The following is a 15,049-nucleotide window of genomic DNA, read 5'->3' as shown; positions in this document are numbered from 1 at the left end:
ATTCATTTATGTATTCTATGATAGAAATTTCTACCTGCTCTCTTTAATGACTTATTCAAATTCAATTCACTATTTTACTTATCACTTAAATGAATCAATTTCTGTGGCAATTTGTACTGGAAAAAAAAAGTCGCTCCTCTTGAAGAACTATGTTCAAATCTTCAGCTGCAGAACTGTATCTTACAAAAGAACTAAAATGAATGTGCTCACAGTTTTAAATCCTTTTAAGATTCTATTTCAAAGCCTAGGTAACACTGTGTTATTAAATGGTGTCTACTTTAGAGAGATCCTTCATATTCTGTCTTCTGAAAATCCAAATGCCACTATTAAGAGAGAAATTTGAAAAATATATTGGCAAGCTTCAAAAAGGGTTCTCTGTATTTAAGTAACATAATCATCAATGTGGCCATTTACATCCTAAAAGAAGTGACCTTCAGTAATTTATTTATTTATTAATTTATTTATTTTAATGAAACAAGGCTTTAGTTTTTATTTCCAGTCATAATATTTGTCTCCTAACTCTAATAAAACATATTCATCTGTGCTCATCACTTTGCTAATACCATTACTCTAAAGAACATGACTCCAGTTATCTATAAAGGAAAACCTCAATTTTAACTTTTATTAAGAGATTCACCCATAGGGCTTTAAATAAGCTGAAACTGTTTGGATAAAAATGCGATTTTTTTAAAGCATCCCTGAATAAGTGTCTCCCTAAATTGATTTTCATAAATTTCTTGACACCCTTTTAGAGCAACAGCAATTGGAGTTGCCTGATAACGATCTAAAAGTACAGTTCCCTGGGGAAAATAGAAGAAACAAAACAACAATGACAAATATTTCCAGGCTAATGTTTTCTTCTTTGCAAAAGAAAAAAACTTCAGAGCATCCTTACAGCAATTCAGTGAAGTGGGAAAGGCAGAAGTATTGCTATGGTTGGTAACAGGGTCCTAGAGGTATGAATGGTAACAGCAAAACCCAGGCCTCCTGAACATCCTATTCCTACTACATGCAGAAACAATAGAGCACCTTAGGGATGGATGCATCACAATAGAATGGGAACAGCTACAATTACCTTAAAACCAATTCTTGGAGCAGGCGTCCATGTGATGACAATGGTGGTCTCAGTCACCTCTGTGTTGTAAGGAGGAATGGAAGACACAGGCTGCACTGCAAAATGAACAAATGCATGTGTTCAGATCTTGGAATCATAGACATTTTCAGAGAAGATACAATACACTTTTAAAAATATATATTATATATATATATACATATATATATATATACACCGAGAACCTTAATTTAACCAATAGGCAAATGGAGAATGGACCATAGGTTCAATCACTGACTACAAATGTAGCATGGGTTCCTTCACTGACTGAGCAGTGGGAGAATAGTATTGTTCAGACACGAATGTACTACACAAATCATCTGAGACAAATGCTAATTATGCAGGTCAATGCAGTGCTAAGGAGTTTGTATTTCTGACAAAATGACAGATGATACCAACTCTGATCTGTGAATCGCCCTTGAATAAAATGATGTGTTCGATCATCTCAAAGGCAGGAATTTCCAACTCCTTCCATCCCATAAGCTGCATCTTTTCTTCATTGGTGGGAATTATGTCTAAGGACAATTAATTTTCTTATGTCATCAGCTTCAAATTCTTTATCAGTTGTACAACTGGACACCACAAACTGATGGTCACTTTGACTGTTAGTCTCATTAAGAGCAATGGCAAGATTAGAGATTAATCTAAATCAGTTTTATGTTGCATTATTCCATAATTATGGCCACATATGTGTGGTTGCCATAAGAGTAAATCTGAAACTGTGGGTATTCTTCATATTCTAAAGATTCATTCCTCCACCATGAGATTGCTCATTCAGAATAAGACTGCAGAGATTTAGTATTTTACAACTAGCACTGAAGATTTCAACCCAAAGTTTTTTCTATTTGTATTTATTTATTTAACATATTTATTGTGCCAGTCCCAGGGCTTGAACCCAGGGCCTGAGTGTTGTCCTTGAGCTTTTTGCTCAAGGCTAGCACTCTACCACTCCCTACTTTTTTGCGGGGGGGAAGGGGCAATTTTTTGGGAACTTTGCTGCTTGGGCTGGCTTAAGCCATATTCTCAGACTCCTGAGTAGCTAAGATTATAGGTATGAGACACCAGCTCCCAGCCTCTTTTCTATTATTATTATTATTATTATTATTATTATTATTATTATTATTATTATTATTATATTATGAAATTACTACTAAAAAGAAAAAAGGAAGAGAAAAGAAAGCTAAGGGAAAAAAGAATGTGTACAGAGTTAAGATGAACATTTCCAACAGCCCTGTATATCTTTTTAAGTTTAGAAAGGTAAAGCCTCAGAAGCCAAGATAACTAAGATAGGCAAATCAAGCTCCAGGGTTTCAAGGTGCCTTAAGAGCCCTGATTTAAAATCCCTTTCTCACCAGGTGCCAGTGGCTCACTCTTGTAATCCTAGCTACTCAGGAGGCTGAGATCTAAGGATCATGGTTCAAAGCCAACCTGGGCAGGAAAGACTATGAGACTCTTATCTCCAATAAACCACCAGAAAAGCAGAAGTGGCACTGTGGCTCAAGTGGTAGAATGCTAGCCTTGAGCTAAAGAGCTGAGGGACAGCGCCCAGGCCCAGAGTTCAAGCCCCACGAACAACAACAATAACAACAAAATTCTATTTCTCTTTACTTCCTGGTAGAAAACCTCTTCTTTCTGTTCCCACTAGCAAAATCCAACTGAATATCCTTACAATAAATTATGGTTGCCTCGCAAGACAGAGTAGAGTTATCCTCCAGAGTTATACAAACAAAAAGTCTTCAGACTCTGGCCTCAGTTCCAGTGAATTATATTTTTCTGTGCTTTATGGGAATTTAGATGCATTGCAATTCTTCCTTTTATGGGGGCTGTGGGTTTTAATGTCTCATTCTCATTTTTAAAAGATGGTGTGGGAACACGTCAAATATATGTGTGGGCTACTTGGCAGAGATTGCTAATGGCTAAACTGAAGTACTACTGGGTTAGCCAGCTGTATGGTAAGGGTGCTATTTTGATGTCATTTGGGGGAAATGAGGGTGGATGACCCATGGATCATCCCCATGAAATCGTATACCTCTTGGCGGCTGCTGACTTTGCCAAAATGCCTGGACCAGCCCTGGGTGACCATTTTTAATGGCCCACAGAAACAATTCAGTCAATTTCTTTCACTGAACATCTGTAACAGCCACAGCGTTTTCACAAATTGCATTCCCCTCACCAAACCTGGGCTTTAAGACTGGGTATTTTTTTTATTGCTTGGGCCAGCCAGCTAAAATTGCCCCATGTTTAAGTTGATATTCAGCCTGGGAAGTCTATGACCAAAAAATCATCAAACCACAAGCCTACAAGGATGTGACTGTAAGGATGAGTTATGGGTTCTGGCAAGTCTTTTTAAGTGAAGAACAGCTTGGTTGTTAAAGGAATAAAATATGCCCTATCAATAAAGGAAGCTGAATTTCCCCCAGAAATAGCTTAGTCTCCCCTCTCTTGCTCTTAAGGATTTAGCACAAGTTATAAAAAGTCAGAAAAATTATTCCCAGAATTCAGTTTAGTAAGGTAGTAAAAAGCAAAAAGAGTTATAGAAAACTCACAGTAATTCTAAAAACATGCAAGTTTTGTTGATGCTAAAAGCTGTAGGGAGTACTTGAGGTTCAGATAAAATTGCAGAAGTCCTTGGTAATGTGAGTTTATTTACACCTAAGCTTGGTTAAACTGTTTGCATTATCATTTGTTCCTCAATCAATCATCCCCCCCAGAAAATGTTTTTTTTGAAAACACACTATGTATAATATACAATGTTAACTGACATTTACTTAACAATTCTTACGATCATACTTTAATTCAAATATCATTATATTTCACGAAGATTAAGGAACATATTCAATAGGTATATTTGATAGTGCTTAAAATATTCTATACTGACCCCACTCCTTTCATTAAAATGCTTTTTCTTATATAGGCATTCAACTTACCAAAAAAATACATGAAATAAGACTTAGGTTGAGGAACAAAGAAATTATGGATTCTTACAGGGAGAAGCTTACATGGATAATTTTGTATAGGAAATAATTTCCAGTTATTTAAACTTGTTTTGATTTTTTTGGTCTGTTTTTGGTGCTAGTCTTGGAGTTTAAATTCAGGACCTGAGCCCTGTCCCTATTCCTGAGCTTTGAACTCATGGCTGGGGCTCTACCACTTGAGCCACAGCTCTTCTTCCAGCATTTTTGGTAGTTAATTGGAGATTGAGAGTCTCAGAGACTTTCCTGCCAGGGCCAGTTTCACCGTCCTGAGTAGCTAGGATTACAGGTGTGAGCCACTGGTACCCAAAGATGTATATATATATATATATAAATGCTTTTGAACATTAATACTTTATTTCTTAGTCAAAAAGAAAGATTGGAGGTGCTTAGAAATATCAAACTAGTATAGTTTCAATAATTGCTGAGAAACAAGCACTTACATTAGGTGCCTATGTAAGTTAAAAAGAAGTTGAAAATAACAACGTTCAGATATACCTCAGGAGTCCCATTACTCTTCAGACAATAAATGGAAAGTAGATGATAGATTGAGGTCGGTTTGTGATGTAGATATGTAGGATATTTGAGATCAATTTCCTTTAAAGTGTTGAGCAAAAATACACACATGAGGAGGCTGAGATCTAAGGACCACAGTTTGAAGCCAATCCTAGCAGGAAAGTCTGTAAAACTCTTATCTCCAACTAACCATCAAAAAGCCAAAAAAGAAAATGTAGCTCAAGCAGTAGAGTGTAAAACTTGAGAGAAAAATCTAGAGGACAGAACCCAGGCCCTGAGTTCAGACTTCAGTACATTGAAAAAAGAAAAAAAGTCATTTCTTGGCTTCTTTTGTTGATTAAAAACTATTATGGGCATCCTATGAGAGAATGGATACATAGATACAACATATATATGTATATATACATGTATGGGTATATACTTATAGATATAAAATGTATCTATATAAATAGTTATAATTATCTTCTATATAGATATAGATAGATCTATATATCTTAAGTAAAATTTGGTAAATTCATTTTATACAACAGAATTCAAGTTTTCTAGTAGCATCGCGCTGAACACCCTGTTTGCTCACAGTTTTAACTCAAGAAAGTAGAAAAAGGTTGTCAATTTATGCAGATCAACACACTGCTTCCTTCAAGAAAACCTTGCTTTAAAACAAATGATCAGCCAAACCTAAGAGCATTCTTTGTTACACACATTCAAGCAAGAGCTCCTCGTCAGTGGCAGGCCAGGAATACACCGTTCACAGAGCAGGAGCCAATCCGTGGAGGATACCTCCATCCGCATTCCTTTAAACGATGATGTACTAAAAATTTCAAGTTAACTCTTTAACCAGAGAAGAATAGAGAATATATAGTTAAGAACCTATGAGACTCATAAGAAAAGACAACTGAATTTCAACTTACGAGTGGTAAAGACACCAGTGGCTTTGGGGCTTTGTTGGTTGCCTTTCACAGCTACTAGGCTGACGGTGTATTCAGAGCCAGGCTGCAGATTCCGCAGCGGGTACTTGGAAGCCGAGGGCCCCACGTTGTACTGCTTAGGCTGGCCTCCTCGGGTCAGGCCCACGGTCAGTCGGTAGCCTGCGATCCGGGCCCGAGGTGGAGTCCAGGTCACCATCACAGTCGTATCTGTTTCATTGGTAAACTGGAGATTCGTGGGAGCATCCAGTTCTAGGGGAAAAAATATATATCGAACATGTCAAGACATAGTTAGATTATATATCATATTGAAATCCTAAAACTTGATTAAATATTCCTAAGTTTTTTCTCCTCCCAAGGTTAGAACTAAAGCAAAAGTCAAAACCCTGGAAAAACTGAGCATGTAAAGAGCCTAATTGGTAGAATTTTGCCCAAACTGTATCAAGTATGAGAAAGGGTTGACCTTTTACACTGGACTGTCATCCTTTGAAAAGTCTCATTTTCCAGCAAGATGGTCCCATCACTTTCGGAGAAATTATAGTTACATTATAATGTTCATAGTTTTGCCTTTTGAGTTTTTTTTTAAAGCAAAATAAACACTTACGCAACCCACAATTTACTATGCTCTGAGCCAGAAAGGCTAAAGGATGGATGATAAGCTTAATAGAACAGGAGCAAAAAGAAAGATCCAGCTGGATCAGAAGCAATATTCTGTACATTTATTGAATGACTAGCCCCTTACTGGAAAAATCAGTTATTTTCACCTGGTTCGTAATGACAATAATTTACAACATACAACCAGAATCTCAGATTCGCAGTAGAATACTAGTGGCTTTGTGCTATCAGAAAGAATTACGTAAGTTGTAGGTTTTCTTCTAACTATAAGTTTCCCCCTAAGAATTTTTGTGTGTGTGTATGTATGTATGTGTGTGGGGGCCAGTCCTGGGACTTGAACTTAGGGTTTGGGTGCTGTCCCTAAGCTTTTGTGCTCAAGGCTGGTGTTCTACAAGCTGACAGCTCTACTTCTTGGCTTTTTCAGTGGTTAATTGGAGATGAAAATCTCACAGACTTTTTTTTGCCTGGGCTGCCCTTGAACTGAAATCCTCAAATTTTAGCCTCTTGAGTAGCTAGAATTACAGGTCTAAGCCATTAGCATCTGGCCCCATGAGAATTGGAAACATCTTCTGAGTAGAGAAATCTTCAAAAAGCTGTCGGGTAGAATGACCTAGAGCTGTGGAGTCAAAGGCAGGCTTTAGAGCCAGCTCTTGTCACTTCCTAGCTCTGGGATTTTGCAAGCTGCTAGACCTTAAATGCCATCCATTTTTTATAATGGATCTAATAGGGTAAAAAGATTTTCCTTTATGAGATTATAATGAAGATTGAATATGAAGCTAAATAATGCTTGTAAGGAACTAAGCTGGTGACCTGTTCGCCAACAATATTAAATGCTAGCAATTGTTTTTTTGTGGTCCTAGGAATTGAACCCTCGGCCCCATAAACGCTAGGCAAGGATTCTACCCACTGAGCTAATACCTCCAGCCCAGGTATTGACTATTTTTAAATTCCACTATAAAACTGTGAAAAGCTTACATTTTAATTCTGTCTGGATATACATTTACAAAAAAAAATACAATTAAGTTACTTTTCCATGGATGCAACAGCAAAAGAACAATTAGGTTTTTCTCAAATTCTGTCTTTCTTAGGACCATTGCTATGGAACATGGGCATGGAAAATGGATTATCCAATAAGCCTCCACAAAGCTTGTCTCGGTTTATTTCCAAGTTTGATGTGTTCTATCTCCACTACACATTCTCTCGTCGGCTTTCCATCACAGATTAGATATGCCAGTGCAGAAGATGGGAGGGGAAGGGATCAGGGCAAAAGGACAGACAGGCAGGAACCAGACATACTGGTGGTCTGTTGTGCGACCAGAGGCTTGCTCTCTCTCCCTTGGTTCACAGCGAAGACTTTGAAGTAGTAAGTGACGCCAGGGGTCAGCCCGGAGATTTCTGCGAACGTGTTCCTGCTGACAGGCAGCCTCTGCCCATGCTCCCCAGGCAAGTTGACAGGGAGCACATCCACACGGTAGCCAGTTACCGCACTCTCAGGAGGCGTCCACATGATGGTGACCTTCACATCTGTCACCTCCACAAACTGCAGGTCCCTGGGAGGGGACACTTTATCTAACAGGCAAGAGACAACTGGTCATTCACAATCCCTAATAAAGACTCTTTAAAAAACAAAGCCATTTCCCTGAATGTTTGAGGCAAGCTCAGTAGATCCACTCATTCCAGAGCAATCCTAAATTTTACCCCTGAACCAGTAAGCCTACTTTTCTGCATAAATTCTGCCCATTCAGTTATATTGTTTATTTAATGCTATTTGAAGCTTTTATCTAAAATTCATAAGTAAGCATGAGTTTTCTGCAGAAGTGTCTGTTCATAGTGAGAAATTATTAAACACTAAAAAAACCCCTTAACTTTAATAGAACTACAGAAAACTTGTAATTTTGTTTTACCGATCATTTTATAGTACTTAACAGCAAAAGATAAAATGAATAAACAAACATCTGTGGGGAAAAAGAGTTGATGACATCAGTTTCTAATCAGAAGGGCCAATGTCTTAAATAATTTACTTTTATTTATTTATAATGGGAACATCTCAGCCACTATTCCAAAGTTAGAGAAAAACTAAATATATAGAATTCCTTGGATACAGGAACCAAGACAAGAGACCACACAGTCCTGCCTAAGACAGCCTCTTTTCTTCTCATACTTCTGGTCCTCCCAGGAAGGCTCACAGAGTGAACTAGTCTAAGAGACTCTATTCTCCAAGGAAAGAGATTAAAAAGGGTACGCCCAAGAGATAAGACACCAATGGAAGTGGCTTTTTTTTTTTTTAAGTTACCTGTACGTGGGACACCAGTAGTTTCTTGTTGGATGAAAACAGGTGTGCTTTCTTGATTTTCTTCCACAGCATAGATGGTGATGTTATACTGTACACCAGGCTGCAGGTCACTGAGGGTCACAGAATTGGCAGTCTCGGGAAGGTTCAGTTCTGTGCTACTGCCTTCTAGTGATGGTGAATAGACGATTCTGTATCCTGTGGTTCATAGGAAAAGGAAGATACTTGTATTGTGAACTCCACAAATGCTATGTCCTCCCCAACCTAGCCCTTAGATCAAACTCATTTGAGTAGGTAAGAATTTAAGCAACAGTCTCTTTTGCTCGGCTCTTTCAACATTATCACTTCTTATGGTTATGATGACTCAGCACAAAGATAAACTAAGAACGTCATGCAAACCGTTTAATAATAAATGCCATCCTTAAAGACTCAAAATCCTTCATGTCAATTAGAGAAATCATTCATGTTAAGCTAATTTCCTTTCTTCGAGGTCTAGATGATGAAAACAATGAGCCAGCCTGAATACACAGCCATCTAGCACGGTCTGTGTCTTTTGAGAAAGTTAATGGTGATGAAACTGAAGAACAAACTCAGCTCCTGCACTGACGTTTCCAGGAATATTATCTCTCTGCAACACTGGGAATGTCTGCTTCAGCAAGCATTTCAATAAGCCATAGGGTTGGCCTTTAGGCTGAATATCTTATGGTGTGTATGTGTGTGAAGAAGGAGAGTAGGGTGACCGAGGAAGTAAAATGGATTTAGAGGAGGAATGATCCATAATCAAATAGGGCTAGAATACACACACACACACACACACACACACACACACACACACACACACACACACACACACACACACACACACACACACACACACACATTCACTCATATATGCACAAATCTGAGAGATACAAAGTGGTCCATATCAAAACCATACCTATACAATTAACATTAAAGATTAATTAACAGAAAAACTAAAGCACAAGGCATAGCTGACCGGTGATGGGTGCCTGGGGTCTGCTCCATCGAACAACAATGGAAGTGTCATCAACCTGGTCCACGGTAGGGTCAGGAGGGGCATCAGGTGCTAGCAAAGAAGAAAAGGAGAAAATGAGGCCAACTGTGCTGCTGCAAGGCCCACCCTTCACAGAAGGCCTCCTGTGGATGAGGGCTTTTTGTTGTTGTTGTTTTCTTTTAAGATAGTCATGCTATACACATAGCTCAGGCTATCCTTGAACTCAAAATCTTCTTGCCTCACTCAACCTCCCATGCTGGGATAACAAGCCTGCCTCACAGCAAAAAGATGAACACCATACACGTGTGTACCTGTAGTCTGCGACGTTGACAGGATCAAACTCTGTTTTCCTTCTTCAGATATCTGATAGACATTGACAATGTACTTTCGGCCAGGAAGCAGGTCAGGGATGTTCACAGAAGTGGCTGTGCTTGGAAGGTCTTCAAAAGAAAACAGAAAGGTAATTGGCCAAAGCAAACTTCTTAGAGGAAGAACTATATATTCGTGGGGGAAAAGACTAGAAGGAAGTATACTAATAAATAACCAATGACTCTCAGTGCATGATGGCATATTTCTTCACTCCTTCCTCCATCATTGAAACATTAGTTCTCTGTATTTAGGAAGTGGGTGAAAGGAGGTAGAAGGAATTTTCCTGATCATGAAGGAATTCTCATGGCTAGAGATTCTTGAAAATTTGCTGATCACACAGTTGATTTCAACAAAATTTTCAAGAATCACTTGCCATGAGAATTTGAAAAGAGTACATGAAGAGACTGCATGCCCCCTAAAATCTAACACTGTCCACTGTGATTCTCATACTGGCAATCAATCCCTTCATGAACTGGTGCCCAGACAATTGCAGGATCAAGTGCCACCATCGACCAGAACAGTAGTGCAAAGGGTTCAAAGAAACTCAGTTAGCTTAGAAACAAGGGGAGGGGAGTTTGTTCAGTCATGGAAGTTTCCTTTCATGAAGGGGAGTTTATTCATTCTATTTGAGCTAGACTAGCTTCAGAGACTACCAGCCTGGAACCTGAGTGGAGCTGTCTATCAACAGCCCCTCCAAACTCACAGGAGCCCCACATTCTGCTCACCAAGATACTGTGGTTCACCGCCCTTTTCACTCAGCTCATACTCCACTCGGAATCCTGACACGGTGTCCGAAGCAGAGACCCATGAGACCACAAAGCTGCTGGCTGTGATTTCAGTCACCGACTCAGAAGTGGCCACAACGGGAGAAAAGGGTGCTGTCTCTCCTGTCACAGTGTTGCCTAGAGGGTAGAAGAAAAGGGAGAAAGCAAACCATTCAGCTGTCTAGAACATTCACCATCCTCGCCTGCAGAATATGCATCTGACAATGCAGGTGCCATTCCTGAAAGAATATGATCTGAGAAGGAACACTCTTCCTGAGAGAGCCCATGTCTGGGGCCCGCAGGAGGATTCTAGGGGACATCACGTACTGGTGACAGGTGTGCTCGGGCTTGTGGTGAAGTCGAAGCGGGTCACCTCTCTCTGGCCATACTGCTGGATGCTGATGAGCTGCCCCTCGTATATCACACCTGGGGTCAGGCCTTTGATAGTGTACGAGTTTAAGTGGCCTGGGATGGTGGCTTCCTTCCAACGGCCCGTAGAAGTTTTCTGCAAATTTTAGATTAAAAGAAACTATCACACAAGTGTTTTCAAGGATGGACCTTCAGAAAGAGTGCTCTGTATATCACTCAAAGAAGGAGGGATCTTTTACAGCCCCATTCTGGATGAAAGTCATACAGAACTGGAATTGGAGTAGAGACTTATTAAGGATTACTATTAGAATCGTACCTCCTTGGAGTTTACCATGTACATGTTGTGGTGTTTTTCTTACTTGTTGCCATTAATCTTCATCTCTCAACCCTCTATACCCAGAAGTGATGTACTGCTTTGCTCTCATTTTAGAAGTAGAGAAACAAAGGGTTATGGGCTGGAAGTCACACTGTTGCAGGCACTGAATACCTTTCCCTTTAGTCTGAGTGTTTAGTAGTTTAATTATTTAATAACAGGAGCCTAGGTTTCATCTCTTCCAATTCTTTCACTTTTACAATAAGCAGAGATTGGTTCTTTCTAGAGTGAAAAAAGGCCATACAGTCTGTCTCTTAAATTGGGATACATTTCACGTTTCTTGCTTGGCAGAAACATCCAAAGGCATAACAATGCTTTGACTCAGACCCTGGGCCATCATGGAGAGATTCAACTGGTGTGGTTTTGTCACTCATACTTGGAAAAGAACTCCCCCATTCAGAGTGGTGAGCCCACTTTAGGGAAGACTGGAAAAGAATGTCATTTCAGTTTATTTAATCTTTTGTTTCCAGTTTTTTTATCTTGACATCCACCCAATTTCATTAATGTCATGGATCACAAAGCTCATTGCAATCCAATGAGTGGATAAGAAACACCTCAACTTCAAACAAGATGAAATCCTTTTAAGTGTAAATAGTCTACAGCAGTTCAAGGATCAAAATACATATTTGGTGCTCAGTGATTTTATTTAATTACCCAATCAACCAGCTTGTTAATAATGCTAATGTTCAAGTGCCTGTTTATATATTTTGGGGTAAATGAAAATGATCCTAAATGCTCTCTAAATTTAAATTTCAATAAAATTATATTATAAAAAAAATTGAAATTAGTCATTATGAGTAGCTCGAAACTAGAAACAGACTTTTATTCAATAGCAGTTTTTTGTTTGTTATCATAAGAAAATTCTGGAATATAATGGTATTACAAAAAAAAATAGATGGCATTAAAAAAAAAAGCCAGGTGCCAGTATCTCACCCCTATAATAATAGCTACTCAGGAGGCTGAGATCTGAGGATCAAAGTTTGAAGCTAGCCTGGACAGGAAAGTCCATGAGACTCTTTTCCCAAATTAACGAGCAAAAAGCTCAAAGTGGAGCTGTTGCTTAAGTGGTAAAATGCCAACCTTGAGGAGTAAAAACCAAGTGGGGGTAGAGGCCCTGACTTCAAGTAAGCCATATCCAAAGTGCATCAATTTTTCCAAATGTGAATTCAATTTAAGGGTATTATATGCAACATTTAATAAAAGATTGAGTAAAGAATAGTTTGGGCTATCATTAAACATTTAACATTTTTTTAAAAAAAGATCTAATGTCTTCTAAATAGTATACCAGTCAACCAAAGCTACATTCTAATGTGACTGACCACATGTCAATTGGTCGCTAAGAAAATACAAATGCTATCTGATAGCTACTCAGATCTGTGGAATCAAAGCTAAACAAACAAACAGGACAGCACATCCAGATTTGGTAAGGTCAGGAACCCCAGTGCCCCAGGTTTCTGGGAGAATACTTACAGGTCTCCACCTGAGGATGTACTTAGTGATATGAGATGGTTCTGGTGCATTCCACTGGATAGGGTGAGAGTTGGGCTGGCTGGGGGTTTCAGTGATAATTACTTGGACAGGACCACTTGTACCTGAAAATGGAAATGGGAGATTTGGTCATGCTATTTTATTCACTCACCACATTGACTGATAGTTAATATACACCTATGGCCATCATTAAAGACAGTTTGCTTACCAGTAAATATGAGTATAATAAAAACTATTAGATGGGAAGGACAAGGGGTGAACAAATGCAGCAGTGGTACTTACTGGACACTATGCTGAAAATGAACGATATTACTTGTGGGTGGGAATGGGAGGGAATAACTAGGAGAGAGCAAGGGAAAGAGTGACAATATCCAAAAAGAAATGTACTCATTACCTGACTTATGTAACTAACCCCTCCATACATTGCTTTTATAACAACAGAAGTCAAAAAGAAACTATTAAGCTTAGCCCTTTATATGCTAACACTGGAAACAATGCAACAGATCCTTTTTTAGCTGATAATTATTGTCTTTCTCACAAGAAATAAGTAGAATTGCTTTATAACAAATCATTTTGAAAAAAAGATTAGGTATCTTGGCATACTTTCTTCTCTATTTTCTTTTTTTTTCTTTTTCTCTTTCTTTTTTTTTTTTTTTTTTTTTTTTTTTTTTGTCAGTCGTGGGCTTGAACTCTGGGCCTGGGTGCTGTCCCTTAGCTCTTCAGCTCAAAGCTAGCACTCTACCACACAGTGCCACTTCCAGTTTTCTGGTGGTTTACTGGAGATAAGAGTTTAATGGATTTTCCTGCCTGGGCTGGCTTTGAAGCGCTATCCCTAGATCTCAGCCTCCTGAATAGCTAGGATTGCAGACATGATCTACTAGCACCCAGCTTTCTCTATTTTCAAAATAAGAATTTTGAGACCCTCTTGAAAGTGCCTTCATACAAATATTGCAATTCAGAGTGCAAATTCCATGTACTGATTACACTAAACCTCTGTTACAGCCAATTCTCATGTGTGGATGTTTTCGTTACTAATGCATCTACTAAGAAAGAAACCACATTCCAAAGGCCATATGATATGATGTAAAACAAACACATTTCTAAATAGGGTAGAATCTTAGACAAATAGACAAAGCTAATAATTAAAAAGCCAATTTTATTTCTCACCAGTCTTAGTTTGGAAAAAGAAATCTAGATTTACTTTTATTCAAGAGAAATACTCTAATAACCATTGGTCAAAATTTTTAAGAGATCCAACTTTTTTTATTCAAAAGCCGCTAACAACGGAAATGACATTATGACGATGCTTCATACTTTGATAGGTGTGACTAATAAACAAAATTTCAAGTACAGATTGAGTTCTTTCATTTAAAAAAAGTGAAAAGAAAATTTCTTAATACAGTAGACTCCATTTAGGAAAATATGTTTATAGAATAGAAAATTAACTTTCTTCTAAACATTATATTCTTTAAAATATCAGTTAAAACTCATTTGTACAAGGTTCCTTGTAATAATCCTTCCCAAGAATTTCTCAAAAATATTTTCCATATTTAATAAGGTATTTGCTCTAGTCTTTTAACACATTTAAGTTTTCTGAAGGCTCTTAGGAACAAGTATATTGATTTTCAAACTTAGTTGTCATCTATCTCAGCTGTTAAATTATCTTTGCAAACAAAAATTTCTCTAGCAGAACAATTATATTACTTGTCAATCCCTGTAGACTGGAAAGTTCTAAAATAATAGACTCATTACTATACTGACAATAATTCAAAGTTGGCTGAACACTTCAAAATATTTGTAGTCTCCTTTGGAGACTACTTTAGAAATATCTGGAGACCAACTTGGAATCTTAATTTCATTAAAGCATACATATCCAAGATACATGAAAATTCACATGTAAAATACTGTTTTCCATTCTTACACTTCACAGAAAATGCCAGATATTTCTTTTCATCAATTGGTGAATGTCAACTCCATGGTTCTTTGTTCATGAAAGCTTATATTCAAGCATGAATAAGTTTTTGTTTTTTGTTTTGTAGGTGGTAGGGCCTGAACTCTGGGCTTGGGTGCTGTCCCCCAACTCAAGGCTCTATCACTTGAGCCACAGGGCCACTTCTGGCCTTTTCTGCTTATGTGGTGCTGAGGAATCGAACCCGGGGCCTCATGCATGCAAGGCACTCTACCACTGAGCCACCTTCCCAGGCCCGCAAGCAAGTTTTAAAAGACAAATACCTAAGCAAA

The 15,049-nt window shown here is 38.3% G+C and overlaps 1 protein-coding gene across 12 annotated transcripts in view; it reads right to left on the bottom strand.

Annotated features, from left to right (window-relative positions):
* The window catches only part of Fn1 (fibronectin 1), a 69,663-nt gene that overhangs the window by 36,825 nt on the left and 17,789 nt on the right, over positions 1-15,049 (bottom strand). For all 12 annotated transcript variants that reach the window (XM_070017634.1, XM_070017643.1, XM_070017695.1 and 9 more), the window contains exons 13-21: positions 12,791-12,912; positions 10,906-11,083; positions 10,540-10,716; positions 9,757-9,885; positions 9,428-9,517; positions 8,434-8,628; positions 7,437-7,709; positions 5,511-5,777; positions 1,076-1,170 (exon numbers count right to left, since the gene is read on the bottom strand). In XM_070017634.1, the coding sequence (XP_069873735.1) occupies positions 1,076-1,170; positions 5,511-5,777; positions 7,437-7,709; positions 8,434-8,628; positions 9,428-9,517; positions 9,757-9,885; positions 10,540-10,716; positions 10,906-11,083; positions 12,791-12,912 (1,526 nt within the window). The remainder of the gene's footprint in view (positions 1-1,075; positions 1,171-5,510; positions 5,778-7,436; positions 7,710-8,433; positions 8,629-9,427; positions 9,518-9,756; positions 9,886-10,539; positions 10,717-10,905; positions 11,084-12,790; positions 12,913-15,049) is intronic.

This window comes from Dipodomys merriami, unplaced genomic scaffold, assembly GCF_024711535.1.
Source record: "Dipodomys merriami isolate MVZ:Mamm:240054 unplaced genomic scaffold, mDipMer1.0.p SCAF_1, whole genome shotgun sequence".
Classification (NCBI taxonomy): Eukaryota; Metazoa; Chordata; class Mammalia; order Rodentia; family Heteromyidae; genus Dipodomys; species Dipodomys merriami.
The sequence above is the reverse complement of the archived record's forward strand: the minus strand, read 5'-3'. Positions and strand labels throughout refer to the sequence as shown.